The 15843-nt window shown below is 35.5% G+C and overlaps 4 protein-coding genes across 5 annotated transcripts; 3 read left to right on the top strand and 1 right to left on the bottom strand.

Moving 5' to 3' along the window:
- Positions 1-1212: 1212 nt before the first annotated feature.
- LOC9318462 (receptor-like cytosolic serine/threonine-protein kinase RBK2) lies at positions 1213-4533 on the top strand. The gene is made up of 8 exons (XM_021031228.1): positions 1213-1784; positions 2047-2159; positions 2281-2679; positions 2786-3037; positions 3120-3357; positions 3445-3580; positions 3678-3827; positions 4067-4533. Exons 1-8 carry the CDS (start codon positions 1732-1734, stop codon positions 4235-4237), a joined length of 1512 nt encoding a protein of 503 aa, XP_020886887.1. The 5' UTR covers positions 1213-1731; the 3' UTR covers positions 4238-4533.
- A 51-nt stretch (positions 4534-4584) lies between these two features.
- On the top strand, positions 4585-6867 carry LOC110229958 (myosin-9). The gene has a single exon (XM_021031227.1). The coding sequence runs from the start codon at positions 4735-4737 to the stop codon at positions 6640-6642; it is 1908 nt and encodes a 635-aa protein (XP_020886886.1). The 5' UTR covers positions 4585-4734; the 3' UTR covers positions 6643-6867.
- Positions 6868-7185: 318 nt separating this feature from the next.
- LOC9320558 (gibberellin receptor GID1A) lies at positions 7186-9678 on the bottom strand. The gene is made up of 2 exons (XM_021031226.1): positions 9254-9678; positions 7186-8612 (listed from the first exon to the last, which is right to left on the bottom strand). The coding sequence occupies exons 1-2, from the start codon at positions 9290-9292 to the stop codon at positions 7617-7619; spliced, it is 1035 nt and encodes a 344-aa protein (XP_020886885.1). The 5' UTR covers positions 9293-9678; the 3' UTR covers positions 7186-7616.
- A 3380-nt stretch (positions 9679-13058) lies between these two features.
- Positions 13059-15838, top strand: LOC9318461 (tax1-binding protein 1 homolog B). Of its 2 annotated transcripts, none has more exons than XM_002884445.2 (2): positions 13059-13739; positions 13911-15838. In XM_002884445.2, exons 1-2 carry the CDS (start codon positions 13645-13647, stop codon positions 15715-15717), a joined length of 1902 nt encoding a protein of 633 aa, XP_002884491.1. In that variant the 5' UTR covers positions 13059-13644; the 3' UTR covers positions 15718-15838. The 2 variants fall into 2 exon arrangements, with proteins under 2 accessions (XP_002884491.1, XP_020887691.1); XM_021032032.1 differs by having other exon boundaries at positions 13694-13739; positions 13937-15838.
- The last annotated feature ends 5 nt before the right edge of the window (positions 15839-15843 follow it).

Raw genomic sequence — 15843 nt, 5'->3', positions numbered from 1 at the left:
TTTGAGCCTCGAGTCTAGGCGCATGATAATCTAGATGATAAACCAGAAATGATAATCTAGATGATAAAAGACTGCCTATGAAAATCCATATAAAGTTGTATATATATGAAATATAGCTATGAAGTTTTAAAAGATCATATAGTATACAAGTAGAGGGATTCAAATGATAATAAATCTTGTTTTGGATTTGCAATTGGCCACAAGATATTCGTTTTCATTAACCACATATACAGGTCTGACCCAAAGAAGGTGGCAATGGCATAGAGGTTCAAGTGATTTTTTAAAAAATATACATATAAAATGGCCCAAAATTTTGAAAACAAAAATGTCTAAATTTTAGTTATAAAAAAAAAAAAAAAAAAAACTTTAAAATTTGAAAAATATATTTATTTTGCTAAAAGAAAGTACAAAAAAGCCAAAAAAAAAAGACAATTAAAAAATACTTAAAGGGCCAAAAAAAAAGTTTTGCCCTACAGTCCCTGTTTATGAATCAAATTCTTGCGAGAATACGGAGGTTTATTAGTGGATCTTTGAATGGTCATATATAGACCGCCACTCTCGAATCATCAAAATCTATCAAAATGGTTTTGTCGGTAAACTTGAATTGAGCATGACAATTTGGACCCAGTTTCATCGAGAAAAACCTATTTATTTAATCATGGGTACAGAAAGTTAACGTAGGGTGTTGATATGATAGAACAGAACAGTACCTAACAAGATTTTCATAAATGATCGATGTCCCCTCTCTTATACAAAGACTGAAGTATTGAAAAAATAACTCCCAACAATGATTGTGGTTAATGGTTGAACCATCCAAAACTTATATAAGAATTACTCTTGAAATAATATTTGTGAATCACAAAAATAAGAATCATGAAACTAGTCCATCCATATCTATATCTCAGACAAAAAAAAAAATACAAATAATTGGGTGCAAAGCATTAATGTCAATGCAGGTTTTAATGCAAGCTTTCTGCATATATACACGGGGTAATTATTCTTTTTACAACAAAGAAACTACAAAACGTATAATTATTCTTTTGTTACTTGAAAAAAAAGATATAGAAAAGCTATTAGTTACCATTCGCAATGTAAAGTTCTACTATTGATAAGTAACGGTAAAAATACTTAAATAGATTTACTCAAGTTGGTGTTCAAAAAAAAAAAAAAAAAAAAAAAAAAAAAGATTTACTCAAGTTTGAGTTTAACTTATAACTAAAATCTTTTATAATTAAATTACCTTATCAACAAGAAAAGAAAGTAAAATATCTTGTTATCTTAAAAAGACTCTAAATTAGGAATCTGAGTTTAGATAACGAGACCGACAGAAGAAGCGATTTCTACGGACCCTTGGCCCTTTCTGCCATAAATGAAGCTAAGAGAATGCCATTCAATTCAATCTAAAGAGAGAATAACAAAAAACAATGCCAAATATAGGATTTAGTCATATTAGAGTCTAACTATTTGCTTAACAAAAAAAAAACTACTAGTAGATATACCATTGGACATTGGTCAACGGAAAATAATTAATTAGTAAATCGAATTTTAAACACAAAGACAAAACCTTTTCTTTCGGGTGTCTCGAGACGAACACCAACTTCAAAACTTCTTTCTATTTTTATTTTTATTTTGGTTTTTTTTGTTAACTTCTTTCTATTTCTTTTCTATGATCCTCTCTATCTTTAGGTTTTCAGGTTTCCGAGAAGATCTTAAAAGTTTCTGAACTCTTTCATGGCGGTAGACCAAAGCAAAGAAGCTTCTCCCTTGTCTTGTGCTCTTCCAATGTAATTATTCAATCAAAAGCACTTTTTCTATGTTTTTATGTTTGTTTGTGCTTATATTTGATTAAGTTTTGTCTGTAGACATGATATAAATGTGAAAGTTCGGAATTTTATTTTCTATTCTGCTATTCTCTCATAATTTTCATTGAAACTTCCCAGAGTGTTTAAGCAGATTAACGAACTTTACCTCAATCTTCTCTTACTTTCAATTTACAGAAGAACAACATGTTTAGTTTGTTCTTTTAATCTGAATCTTCCGAGGCAGGTACAACTCTAAATATTCAAGTTATGTCACTGACGAAGATTCAAACGATATGAATCATACGACAAAACATAAAAGAACCAACGCTTTTCTTTTGAATTCTGCTTCAGCTCACGGTAAAACCTAGCTCCTCTTTTACTCTGTTTCTTTGTTCTTTTGTCCTCTGTTTTCTTATTCATTGCTTGTAAACCAAGAAACCTAGCTTCTTCCAACGTTTTCTCACCCTTGTCCTCTCAGATCTAAGATGTCTAGAGGTCGAGAAAGAGAAGCAAGACCCTAAATCACCGAGAGGAGCCTTAGAAGCCTGCTTAACCCGTTCCTCAATCTCTTCCTCTTCCTCTGACGACCCTCCTCCAAACAGAGAAGCTAGCGATAACGCAGATGCAGACACAGACGCACAGTGCAAGAATCACAGAGCATCTTCGAACTGGGGAAAATTCTTCAAGCTATGGAAACGCAGATCCATGAAACGCCTCTCTTCCTTTCCTCCATTAAGTGGCGCCGCCCCATCGATCTCCAAAAGCAACAAAACACACATCGATGGTATGGTCCTTCACGATATCTACGATTTCCAATCATCTCTCCACAACTTCTCAATCTCTGACATCGAAATTGCAACTGACAATTTCAGTCCAGGTATCAAGTTATTATTCTTATAACAATATACTCTGTTTTTTTGAAGGACTGTTTGTTTGGTTGCTACTATTACTGCGATCAAAACGACACTTCTAAATGTATGCAGAAAACATTATTGGAAGAGGCGGTTATGCTGAGGTATACCAGGGAATTCTACCGGAAGGAAAGCTAATCGCTGTGAAACGCCTGACGAAAGGCACACCGGATGAGCAAACAGCCGAGTTTCTATCGGAACTTGGGATAATAGCTCATGTTGATCATCCGAACACAGCCAAATTCATCGGTTGTTGTATCGAGGGTGGAATGCATCTCGTGTTCCGGCTATCTCCTCTTGGAAGCTTAGGCTCTCTCCTCCATGGTTTATATGTCCACCTCTAAACTTAACGTAAATATATATCGAACTTTTAAGCTTATCGGATCTAAATATTTAATTTTTGCAGGACCATCGAAATATAAGCTGACTTGGAGCAGACGTTACAATGTAGCGTTAGGAACAGCAGATGGACTAGTGTATCTTCATGAGGGTTGTCAAAGACGAATTATTCATCGAGACATCAAAGCCGATAATATTCTTCTCACCGAAGATTTTCAACCACAGATTTGCGATTTCGGGTTAGCCAAATGGCTTCCCAAACAATTGACACACCATAACGTGTCCAAATTCGAGGGAACATTCGGGTAACAATTTGAAAACCTATTTAGGAAATTCTTTTGAGGTTTTCTTGTGTGGTTTAATGGAGAATTTTTGGTTGGACAATGGTTTAGGTACTTTGCACCAGAATATTTCATGCACGGAATTGTAGACGAGAAGACAGATGTTTTTGCCTTTGGAGTTCTCCTCTTGGAGCTCATAACGGGCCACCCTGCTCTTGACGAGTCTCAGCAGAGCCTTGTCTTATGGGTGAGTTTGACATTTGAGGCTAAGTACCGGGCCGGTTCACAATCCTTTTATCAGTCTGGTACGAGTTATGTTTCCTTTTTTCTTATAATGGTCACAGGCTAAGCCGTTGCTAGAGAAAAAAGCTATAAGAGAATTGGTGGATCCGTCTCTTGGAGATGAGTATAACAGAGAAGAGCTTATCCGGTTAACTTCCACAGCTTCTTTATGCATCGATCAGTCTTCTCTTCTACGACCCCGGATGAGCCAGGTGCAATGTAATTCCATCCCGGTTTAGATGTGAAAGTGGTCAAGTTCTTGTAGACCAACATTTGGTTCCGGTCTTGAGCTATACATATTTTCCGGTTCTGAAATATCTCTATACGTTACAAGCTAACAATTAATCTAGTTCTATCTTGTGTAATTAGCTAGCAGCTAAGTCCAGTCTAATAGTGGTCGACCGTTTTTGAATCCGGTTGATCGGTTATTCTGTTTCTTAAATGTATCCAGGTTGTGGAATTACTACTAGGTCACGAAGGTGTCGTAATGACTCCAAGAGAAGCCAAGATAAAGATGATGCAACGCACGTATTCAGAAGAATTATTAGATAGTGTAGAATATAACTCCACAAAGTACTTGGGAGATCTTGATCGCATTCGAGAGATTGCTTTAGCTTCTTGAAATTGATCAAAATTACAATTATGTGAAACTATTTTGGTTTCTTTCATTGGTGAATGTAACTCATCGTAAAAAATTACAAAAAACTAGAATATGGATAAGGTTTCATTTCATACATAAAAAAAAATAGCTGAAATTTTTAATGGATGGGAGTGGAACAAACCAAATTAAAACCGGTTTACTTCCTCTTAAATTCGGTTTCATATGATTTTGATTTAGTATGAAATCACGTGGCAGTCACGTGCAACGTTGTTAGATTTACGAAAAATATCTAAAAACAGAGAAGAGTGATGATGATAAGATAAAGTATATCTTAAAATCTCTTACCAAAAAAAAAAAAAAAAGTATATCTTAAAATCTGGGCCCTGAATTTTGAATTTGCAAATTTACCCCCAAAAGCGTTTCGTCTCTCTATCTCTTCTACACGCTGACCATCGAAATCCCCAAAAACCCTAATCTCCGCCACCACTTTTTTGCGACCTTCGAGAATCCCCAAAACAATGGCCAAGAAGAAAGCGTCGCGTAACAGTAACGACACCGCTAATGATGATAACCGACAACAGCACCATGACCAGAAAGCACCCGAGACTGACAAGAAAGCCACGGCACTCAGCCGTCAGTCTTCCATGGAAGAACACGACTCTTCGGAGGAGCAATTCCAGAACTTGAAGTCTCTTAACGCGATGCTTCTCAAACAGGCTATGGAGAAGAGAAACCAGATCGATTCTCTCGTTCAGGCTAAGGATGAATTGGAGACCGAGTTGGCTCGTTATGGGTCGGAGAAAATGGATTTGCGTGACGAGTTGGAACAGGTGAGTGATGAGAATTTGGGGTTGAAGATTGAGTTGGATCTGGTTATTGATTTTGTTGAGAGCCGGTTTAGAGAGATTGGCGTTGGAGTTGATAGGTTGGTAAAGGAGAAGAGTGATAGAGAGAGTGAGATTAGGGTTTTGAAAGGGGAAGCGATTGAGCTGATAGGCAGGGTGGAGATTGAGAAGGAACAGTTGAGGAAAGTTTGTGTTGAGAGGGACTTAATCAAGAGTGGGTTTGATTTGCAGTGTGAGGAGGTGAATCTATTGAAGGCTTGTGTGATTCGGTTGGAGGAGAAAGAATCCAATTTGGAGCTAGTGATTGGGAAATTAAAGTCTGAAAACGATAGATTAGTGAATGAGAGGAAGATTACAGAAGAGTTTATTGAAGGGGTAAACAAAGGGAAGATTGGTCTGGAGAAGATAATGGAGGAGAAGAAGAATGAGATTGATGGATTGAAGAGAGAGATCAAAGTGCTTTTGAGTGAAAAGAATGACATGGAAATTGTAAAGATTGAACAAAAGGGAGAAATCGAGGAATTGGAGAGAAAGTTAGTCAAGTTGAATGAGACTGTGCGGAATTTGACAAAGGAAGATAAGGTTTTGCGGGATTTGGTTACCGGGTTAAAGAAGAATCTTGATGGGTCTATGGAGAAAGAGAGAGGAATGAGGGTGGAAATTGATGTGTTAGGGAAAGAGATGACAATCAAGGAATCTGAGCTTGAGAGGTTATTGGAGGAGAAGAATTTGGTTGAGAAACAGATGGAAATGGTCAAGGAGCAGTCATCTGATAAGGAGAAGTTGATTGACCAGTTGTCTCGGGAGAAAGTTGAGCTTGAGGAGCGTATTTTTAGTCAGGAGGCGAAGCTGGTTGAGCTAAATCAAAAGGCTGATGAGCTAACTCATGCTGTGGCTGTGCTACAAAAGGATTGTGATGACCAAATAAAGACTAACGACAAGCTTAGCTGCAAAGTTGGTCAGCTAAGCGATGCTCTTTCGCAAGTTGAGCTCAAGAGAGAAGAAGCTGATAAGGCACTTGATGAGGAGAAGAGACATGGAGAGGATCTTAAGGCAGAGGTTTTAAAATCAGAGAAGATGGTTGCAAAAACTTTAGAAGAGCTTGAGAAAGTTGAGATTGAGCGCGAGAGTTTATTCTCAGCGAAGAATGATTTGGAGAGTCAATCCAAATCATTGAAAAGCGAAAAGGCTATCCTTGAAAAGGAGCTTGTAGAGCTCAAAAAAGCTATGGATGCTCTGAAAACAGAACTAGAATCAGCTGGAATGGATGCAAAACGCAGCATGGTGATGCTAAAGAGTGCTGCATCTATGCTGTCCCAATTAGAGAACCGAGAAGATAGATTGGTTAGCGAGGAACAGAAGCGAGAAATTGGAACTGAACCCTACGCGGTGGAGCTGGAGTCGATAGAGAAAGCGTTCAAAAACAAAGAGGAGATAATCGAGGAAATGAAGAAAGAAGCTGAGATCATGAAACAATCAACGGAAGAGGCACACAAGAAGCAGAACTTCTGGACTCTCGTTTCGTCTGTAACAACGGTTTTTGCTGCTGCATCTTTTGCCTATGCCGCTAGGACTCGTTAAACGTCTCAGAATGGTTTTGCCACATAACTACAATCATGACATTTATCTCATTCGAGTTTGTTTTATCAAATGAGCTTTTTACGCCTACCTTGCAAATAATGTTGTTTAGGTCTCTGCAACTATAATATGAAATATAAATATAGTACAGAAACTTTTATCATGTAAAAGAAATAATTTCATACAGTAGATCATGATCCAAAGGCAAGTATTGCCACATTCTTCCTATCACATTTTCTTTTGTGAAAGAGAGTTTGCGTACTCTTGGTCAATTTCATATATGGTCTTAAGTAAGGTGGACTCCACTTATTTTGTACATTTGTCTTTTTGAACAAACTAATTTCTCTCGTTTTTCTTGTTTCCTCAAAGCTTTAGCTGTTTCTCATCATTTGTACCAAGATTCCTCACAGGTCGAAACAAAAATCTTTTTATACCTTTTGGCTTTTTGAAACACACAATATTAAAGATTTATTGTTGTTTTAACAAGATTGGGAAAAAAACAGGCAATGCTTATTTTTGTAAAATCTATTAGAGTTCAATGAAAAAGAGGAGCAACAATACCAACTGCAAACCTGACATTTACCAAAATCATTACAATTTGTATAAAACATTACATTCTTGAAATATTTATATTTAATTACCACTCCCATGCCGAAAAAATTCAGCTTTTAGTTAATAAAAAGACTCAAGGCTAAAAGCTAAAGGCCAAATATTACAGACACAAAGGAGAAATTTTTACTACTGCTTTGTTCCTTTCCAAGTCTCTAAACGCCTCACTATTCTTCCACAAGCTTTAGCGTTTCAGAATCCAGCGTTTAAACAGTCATCACAAAGGCTTCCGCAAACCGCCACACACTTAGATACTAAACACAAAAACAAAACTATCCGAGAGAATCCACAGGCAATACATTCACCTGTTTGTTAGTTTGAAAGATGTCTTGGCTCTGTTAAAACAACCTTCTCTCTCTAACACCGTGTTAACGTTCGTTTACAAACGCAGAAATCTCATCCATAACATTATGGAAATGATTGTTATTAGGCAAGAGGTAAAACCCAACAGTTGCTTTCTCTAAATGCATAAGCTTAACCTCTTGACCCGCTTTCTTGAGCCCTTCCGCGTAAGCCAACTGCCAATCTCGAATCAAATCCAAACCCGCGACAACCACAAGACTCTTGGGGAAACTCAATCCTTCTAAGCTTCTCGCTCTTGGGCTAAACGGATTACACGCTGGATGCTCTCTATCTTCTCCCTCAGGTAGAAAAGCTTTCCAATACCAATCGCGGTCTCTAACTGTCACAAAGTATTTCCCATCCAAACTTTTCTCAGACTCCGTCCTCTCATTCCCACCAAACATAGGATTCAGCAGAATGTTCCCCAAAACATTGATTCCTGATTCACCCGCTTTTAGCGCTACATTATGCGCAATGTTACCTCCCGAGCTATCCCCCGCCAGGAAAATATGAACCTTTGAGTCTTTCTTGGATTTAAGCCAAGCTCTTGAGTTAACCCAATTAAGAGCAATCCAACCATCATCATAAGCACAAGGGTATGGATTCTCGGGTGCACGCCGATAGTTCACAGAGACAACAACACACTTGCACAAACCAACAAGCCTGCGACAAAGAGTATCGTAGATGGCACTGTTTGCAGAGGAATGAGCAAAGCTACCTCCATGGAAGAACAATATAACAGGGACAATGTCACCATCAACAGGCTTCTCGAGATCTAAAACACTAGGAGGTTGCTCTTGATCTGCATAAGCTGGTCTATAGACTCTACTTAGAAGATTGATCCTGCGATCAATCAAGACATCGAACGAGAACACCCCGTCCACAGGATTGGCGTTTGCAGTGACTTTACGGTCTAGATACTCAGCTAAGTGTCGGTTAAAGGTTCCATCAGGGCGACGCAGGATATTGTAGGCTACTTTGAAGTTGGATATTAGAACCCATGTATTGAGAGGAACCACTGTCTGCATCAAACACACAAAATTTGCAGATTACTTAGTTCCACCACAGAGAACACCAATAGAAGATGAGATAAACGCATTAACAAGAGAGATCAATGAAAGGGCTTAAGCTTATCATACACAAACCACACAAAAAGAGTGCTTTGCATTCAATTCAAGCATCAAAGGAGAGTCTTTATCAAACACAAAACTCAAAATTCGAACTTTTTTGATTAACACTACATAGTAGAATCCAATCAAAGAAAGAGTCGGTTGAATTTAAGTGTGAAATTGAATAACAAAATCTGATTAAACACTCAGATTAAAAATCAAACAGAAGAAGACAGAGACGCCAAGGAGAAGCACAGAGACCACTATCAAACTAACGACACGTTTCATCACCTCAAACGATTTGAAATCCTAAAGCTTTCAATTTCTGTTTTTTGAAAAAAAGAACAATCAAAACACTATAAATCATTCTACATAAGCTCAAACACAAAAGCAAAAGACGAAAAAACATCAGGAACAGAATTAAACCAGAAATCGAAAGAGACCCATGTCAAAATCACTGATAAAATTTTCCCCAAAAATTGCAAACATGAGAATATATACTTAGAAACTAAAAAACAAAATTAAAGCCAGAAAAAAAGAAGCAACAAACTTACTCTGCTCTCAATAAGATTAACTTCATCGCTCGCAGCCATTTCTGAAAACCCCCCTTTTGTTATTTTACTAATCAAGAACAAAAACCCAGATCGAATTCTGTAAAAAGGACGAGAATTTTCAAGTCGACAAGTGAAAGCTCGCAACTTTGATTAGTGAAATTTCTCTTTCTTGAAAAGGAAAATCTCCTGCTTTTGAAAACTTGAGAGATCAAAATGGGGTTTAATAGTGAGTGATTAGAAAAAAACTGGGATAAAACAAAAGGCTTAAAAATAAAGAAAAAGATATATATTCCGCCAAGAGGTGGAGGATAAGGAATATCTGCGTATTTTAGCATCGTTAGGGACGTGTGGCGTAACGTGCGCGCATATGTTTGGACGCGTCGAGGGATGAGTAGGGAGGTGTTGTGTGTGAGGAGTTGGGTCATGGGTGGGCCTCAAAACAAAAATTAATAATAATAAAAAAAACTTTCTTACTTTTTTTTTTTTTTTTTAACTCTTTTAAAATTCTTATTGATATTTCTTTCAAAGTGTCACTAACACTAAAAAAGAGAATATATTTTTTCAGGAAAAAAAAAAACTCGAAAATGAAGAATTTGTTAAAAGATGTAGTATATTCTTCAATCTTCATCAATATTCAATACTATGCATATTCGATTTGAAAATAGTATAAATTAGATTTCACAACTTTTGTATAATGATGATATATCATTCATTAGTTAATTGAACCTTTTTTTTAATCAGAGCATGTGTCAATTTATTCGTGGAATAACTTTTTAAGACTATGGGCCGGAAAAAAGCATTTAAAATTGTGTAGAGTGTCTATCATTATGTCATTTGTTGCTTGTAACTCTTCCCAAATAACGACAAAAAATTAACTAAGTAACGACAAAAAATTAGCTAAATAACGACAAAAAATTAGCTAAGTATAATTATGTCAAGTAAACCCGTTTGGTAATTAAAAGGGTAAGTCGAGTAACTGTCGAAAAAGCATATGACTATTTTTAGTAATTATACTGATCGCTTTAACTTTTAAAATCAATTATATGGTTTTACATAAAAAATTTGTTTATCGAAAAACTATTCGTAATTAAGAGTTACGTAGAATTATTGGCTAAATAACTCGTCTGATCAATAGTCTATAAAACCATGCATGCATGGTCCTTAATAATCATATGCTGTATAATTGTAACAAATATATATATATATATATATATATGGGTATATATAATTAAGTATATCTTGAGAATATGCGTGCATACTAAACAACAATTAACTAGTGAATTGTTTAGTTAAATGAGACGATTGGGTGCTGAAAATGGCTAACAGCTGCTTTTCAACGTGCTTCTTATTGCCTACTCTACTAGTCTCTGTCTCTATCCCAGATCTTTAATATTATGTGTTGAGTGTCACGATCTCGCTCGTGAAATTTCATCTAAAAAGTAATGTCGGTAAAACGTTTTGATTAAGAAAAATAAAAGCAATGTCGGTATAAAAACGATTAAGAAAAATTTAAAAGTAATGTCGGTAATCTTCTATACAATATCTAAGGTAAATTATGTTGAAATTAGTCAACTAGGTAAAACCATATAATTGATTTTTTTCTTTGAACAATAAAAAGTAAAACATCCAAATAGTATATATATATATATAAGCATAAGAAATAGTGAATGCCGATGTGAATATAAGTTATAACTATCCACATTCAACACAACTTGTATGTGCATATGTGAATGCCGATGGACACAAAAGCATAAGAAATAGTGAACCAAACAAGAGAATAACTTTTACTATGATATCAAATAAAGAGTGAACCAAACGTTCATAGTCGTCATTATTCATTAAACTATGTATTTTTTTCTTGGTCTTACCGTTTTACTTATTTAGTTAGTCAGACAGAAGATAGTACGCATTAATATATAAAATTTCCGAATTAGATATATTTTTTTCCATCAAAAAAAGATAGGAAGAGGCGTGTGGCTTGTAAAATACCAAAGGTTTATAGCAAAAGTATGATAAATAAAAAAAATTTGGAAGCATTAGAGTTTGGCGGTCAACATCTATGGACAACAGCTAGTTTCTACTTCTTCTTTTTTTTTTTTTTTTTTTTTTGATTTTATAGAATATATAATTTAGTGGTTTGTCCTATTATTAGGGTTTCAATTTGATCACCTCACCAGTCCCTATCTTCTTTAATAATTCTTTGTCATTTTCCTCTAACCTTTTATCTCTTTCCCCTCAATTTGTTTTATTCATTTATCACTATTAACTTCTTTAATAATTAGCTTTTGTTTTTTTAGACCAAGTACATAAACGAGTAGATGGATCATATGGATGTTACACTTATTTATTACGACGACTATTCATCATCATCGCTCTATTATTCTCTCGGATTTCTGTTTTCTGTTCTCATTTACAAGGTTTTTTTTTGGTATTTCTCCTCACAGTAAACATAGGACCAATCTACAAGATCATATATAATTAATCCCCAAAAACAAGTCATACAGTATCTTGAACTATTAATCAAACATACAATCACATCCTAGTGTATATAAATATAATTTTCTTTAATCCTCAAATATAAAGTATCATTAATTATCCTAAAATTAATTGTTTTTAATATACCTATCCTACTTATCCTGAACTTTTTTTTTTTTTTTGGTTAACACTTATCGTAGACTTTCCTTAGTGACACTTAAAACTGGTGAGGTTGAAGATCAAGATGGGTCAAGAAATGATTTCCCCATTATCTTAGATTGAGATTGGTCTATGTATTTGTGAGTCTGATACGCTGATGGTCTTATAGTTCGTCTAATACGTATTTAGTATTTTACTAATCAAACTAGATTTTAACCCGCGGTACACCGCGGGGCTATATTTTCTTAAAAAAATCAAAATGTAATTTGTTTGATAGATTATTTTGATTGTTAATTTTAGGATTTCACCCGTGGTATACTATCTTTTATAAATATCAACCCAAACCCGTCCTATCATATTACCCGTCCCGTGAAATTAAACATCATTTAGTTATTTTTCTTTTTAATAATACTTTTATTTAAAAGCTATATAATTCAAGTCAATTTAAAAATTTCTTTTAAATGGTTCCCATAAGATATATATACATATATATTAAATTTGTATAGAGTTGAAATAATATTATTACAAACTTTTTATATAATTTAAATATTATAAATATTTTTAAAAATATGCAATATATATTTTTTGTTATTGAATAAGAGGATATTATGTGTAAGAAATGTAGAAAATAAGAGTTTAATATTTTTATTATAGAGTCGCAAGAAAAATCTTTTATTTCTATACATGTTATTCGTTTATTAATAATAAAAGAAAACAAATCCTTTAAATTAGATATTAACTAAAATAAACGCACCATAATTACTTATTAAGTAACAACCAATAAATTTCACCAAAAAATAGGTAACAACCAATAAATTTTAAACGCAGTAATTAAAGAATGAGATATTAAAAAAAATATCAAATAAGATATAAGAATCTTAAAATAATTGAATATCTAAATAATTTAATTGTTAGTGTCGATTTTAATGCCTTCATTAATGTGGATTTTTTTTTTTACAGAGAAATATTTCCTAAAGAATTATCACATTAATGACTCAGAAAATTAAGGAAGATATGAATTTATGATTCTCGAAATCGTGTTGGTAATATCTTTAATTAATATTTTTCAAATTTAAATAATTAATGCCAATGGCATTCATCCGTAAATACATTCCAACTCCAGGATTTATTTGCTAAAAATCATCCAAAAATGTATATATAGATTATGGCTACTTGTTGCAGAAAATGGTACTGTGAATTGATGTGATCCTTTTGGACATGCCTTTTTCTCTTGAATGATGATGAATGTTTCTAAATTCTAAACTTCTTAAGGTAGTTAGTTTATATCTATTGGGCTTACTATTTTTCTTTTATTAAACGTTAATGGGCTTATTCATCTTATGAAGCCCTTTAAGTGATTGATCATTTACGAAACTTATCTCTTCCATGGGCCATGGCATCTCGTGAATCTCATCTGATAGAAGAAATCGAACGGCTACAAAATCATTGGAGACTCTGGTCAAACAAAATCTGACTTATAAGTAATCCAACGGTTGCTCATAATTTAATCCAACGGCTGTAAATCAAAGGGGGTACATATTTGTCCCGATACGTGTATGCTACAACTTTTTCTGAGCTCAGCTCTCCCTCCATTTTTTCTATGTTCAGTAAAAATCAATCAATCATCTTCTCTCTCTCTCTCTTGTTTTCAAATTTGAAATCAAATTTGCTCTGTGTCTAACGGAAATAAAGAAGCAAACTTTCTTAGTCTTTCTACTTCCTAGAGCTCAAAAACTCAAGTCTTACAGCAACTAGTAATGGAACCGGAAAATTCCCAACCTTTCACTTTCAGAAGCAACCCGCCGGATCAGGAACCGGCGGCTGCACAAACTGAAGATCATTCTCGAAAAAGGTTTACTTTTTTTTTTCCTGGGTTTTTTTTGTTTGTTTTCTTCTTTCTCTGGAAGCTTCCGTTTACTGTTGTGTGTTTATATTTCTTCACGTGAATGTCTGAGATGGTTTATATTTCATGACGGATTTTTTTTTTGATTTCTTCTTTTCCTTTGATTTTTTGAATACTTAGGGTTTCTGCTTATGATCTTATGGTAGTGGACAGTGATTTAGAGGGAGTTGATAAAAAAATGGACAAGTTGCGTAATATCTTAGAACAGATTCAGAAGAAAGCTTCATCAGTTCTTGAGTTCTCGCCTTGGTGGGAAGAAATCGATGAGGAATTGGATTTGCTAAAGCAACGAGCCATGGAAGTGGATTTGAAGGAGGCATCTCTAAAAACTCAGATTCTGGAGCTGGAGAAGAAGGAAGAGCGTCTTAAGCTTGTTGAAGAGAGAGCGATGAAGATTGAAATTGAATCTGATTTGAAACGGTTTCTGGAAGAAAATGTGGCGAGATTGGTTCTTGAGAAGCAGAATGAAGAAATGGTGGTTGCTCAGCTTAACGCACATGAGAAATTGCTTCAGGGTTCGATGAAGCTGAAGCATGAAGAGCTTATGAGAGAGGTTGAAGCGAGGAGAGAGGAGGTTGCTTTGCTTTCCAAGTCGATCGATGCCAAGACTTGTGATTTAGATATGAAAGTGAAGGCCTTTGATCTGAAGCAAACAACAGAGTCTGAGAGAATGAGAATGGAGACTGAGCTGATTGAAACATCTCTTAAGCAACTTGAAGCGAGGGAGAATGAGCTTAGGTTGCTTAATGAGACCATCAAAGAGAAATCGACTGAGCTGGAGAAGAAAGAAGAGAACTTTCAACTGATACAACAAGCACAAGCCAGAGATGTGGAAGTTAAGATTAAGTTTCTTGAGCTAAGGGAGAAGGAACTTGGAGAAAGGGAGAAAGAGCTGGAATTGAAACAGAGAGAAGTACAAGAACGATCAATACAAGCTGGGACTCGAAAGAGAACTAGGGTTGAATCTGGGCCGTCATTGGATGCTGAGTCTCTTACACAACACAACCAAAATGATGAAGACAAGGAAAAAGATTCTGCTTCTGTACTTTCAGCTTCTACATCTTCTCGTGAAGCACATGAAGAAGATATTGAAGAAGTCGTTGTCTCCATAGTTAGAGGAACACATCACAATGATGAGGACCATGAGCCATTAATGTGTGTTGTTGATTCAGAGTTCAATGATTTCAGCAAGACAATGAGCTCTATCATGGCTGGTCAAGTATGGGCTCTATATGATAACATAGATTCAATGCCTAGGTGTTATGGTCGGATCAAGAAAGTTAACAAGTGTCAGTCGAGTCTTCAAGTGACATGGTTAGAACCTAAAGATGAGGAATCTGTTCTTGCTGCTTGCGGTAGGTTCAAATGGGGGAATACAGAAACCGTAAAAAGCCATTTGGCCTTTTCCCATGAGATACATCCCATCATACGTGGCAAACACTTCATTGCTGTGAATCCGAGTAAAGGCGAAACGTGGGCTCTTTTCAGAGACTGGAGCAAAAGCTGGAACAATAACCGGAAACAGCACAAGCCTCCTTATAGGTACGACTTTGTGGAAGTTCTAGTCAACGTCGACGATTGTCTAGGTGTTGGAGTGGCCTATTTAGGGAAGGTTCAAGGATTTGCATCGGTCTATAAACAAGCTGGGCAGCATGGAGTCATCTCATTCATGATCACACCAGAGGAAATGCAAAGATTCTCTCACAAAGTGCCGTCATTTAGGTTGAATGGAGAGGAGAAAGAGGGAGTTCCTGTTGGTTCTTTCGAGCTAGACCCTGCTGCTATCCCCAGTTCTATACTCAAGCATGATCGATCTATCCGTAAGGAAGCTGAAGAAACAGAAAAACAAAGCGAGGATTGTGGTAAAACTGGTGAGGTTGAAGATAAAGATGGGTCAAGGAAAGATTTCCCCATTATCTTAGATTGAGGTTGGTCTATATTTGAGAGTCTGATGGTCTTAGTTCTTCTAGTATGTCGTATTTTCTACTTCTTGTTGCAGAAAATGGTACTGTCTTCGTCTCTTGAATGCTAATTTCAGGTGGAGTTTATTTTT

This window comes from Arabidopsis lyrata (assembly GCF_000004255.2).
Source record: "Arabidopsis lyrata subsp. lyrata unplaced genomic scaffold ARALYscaffold_3, whole genome shotgun sequence".
NCBI lineage: Eukaryota > Viridiplantae > Streptophyta > Magnoliopsida > Brassicales > Brassicaceae > Arabidopsis > Arabidopsis lyrata.
The sequence above is the reverse complement of the archived record's forward strand: the minus strand, read 5'-3'. Positions and strand labels throughout refer to the sequence as shown.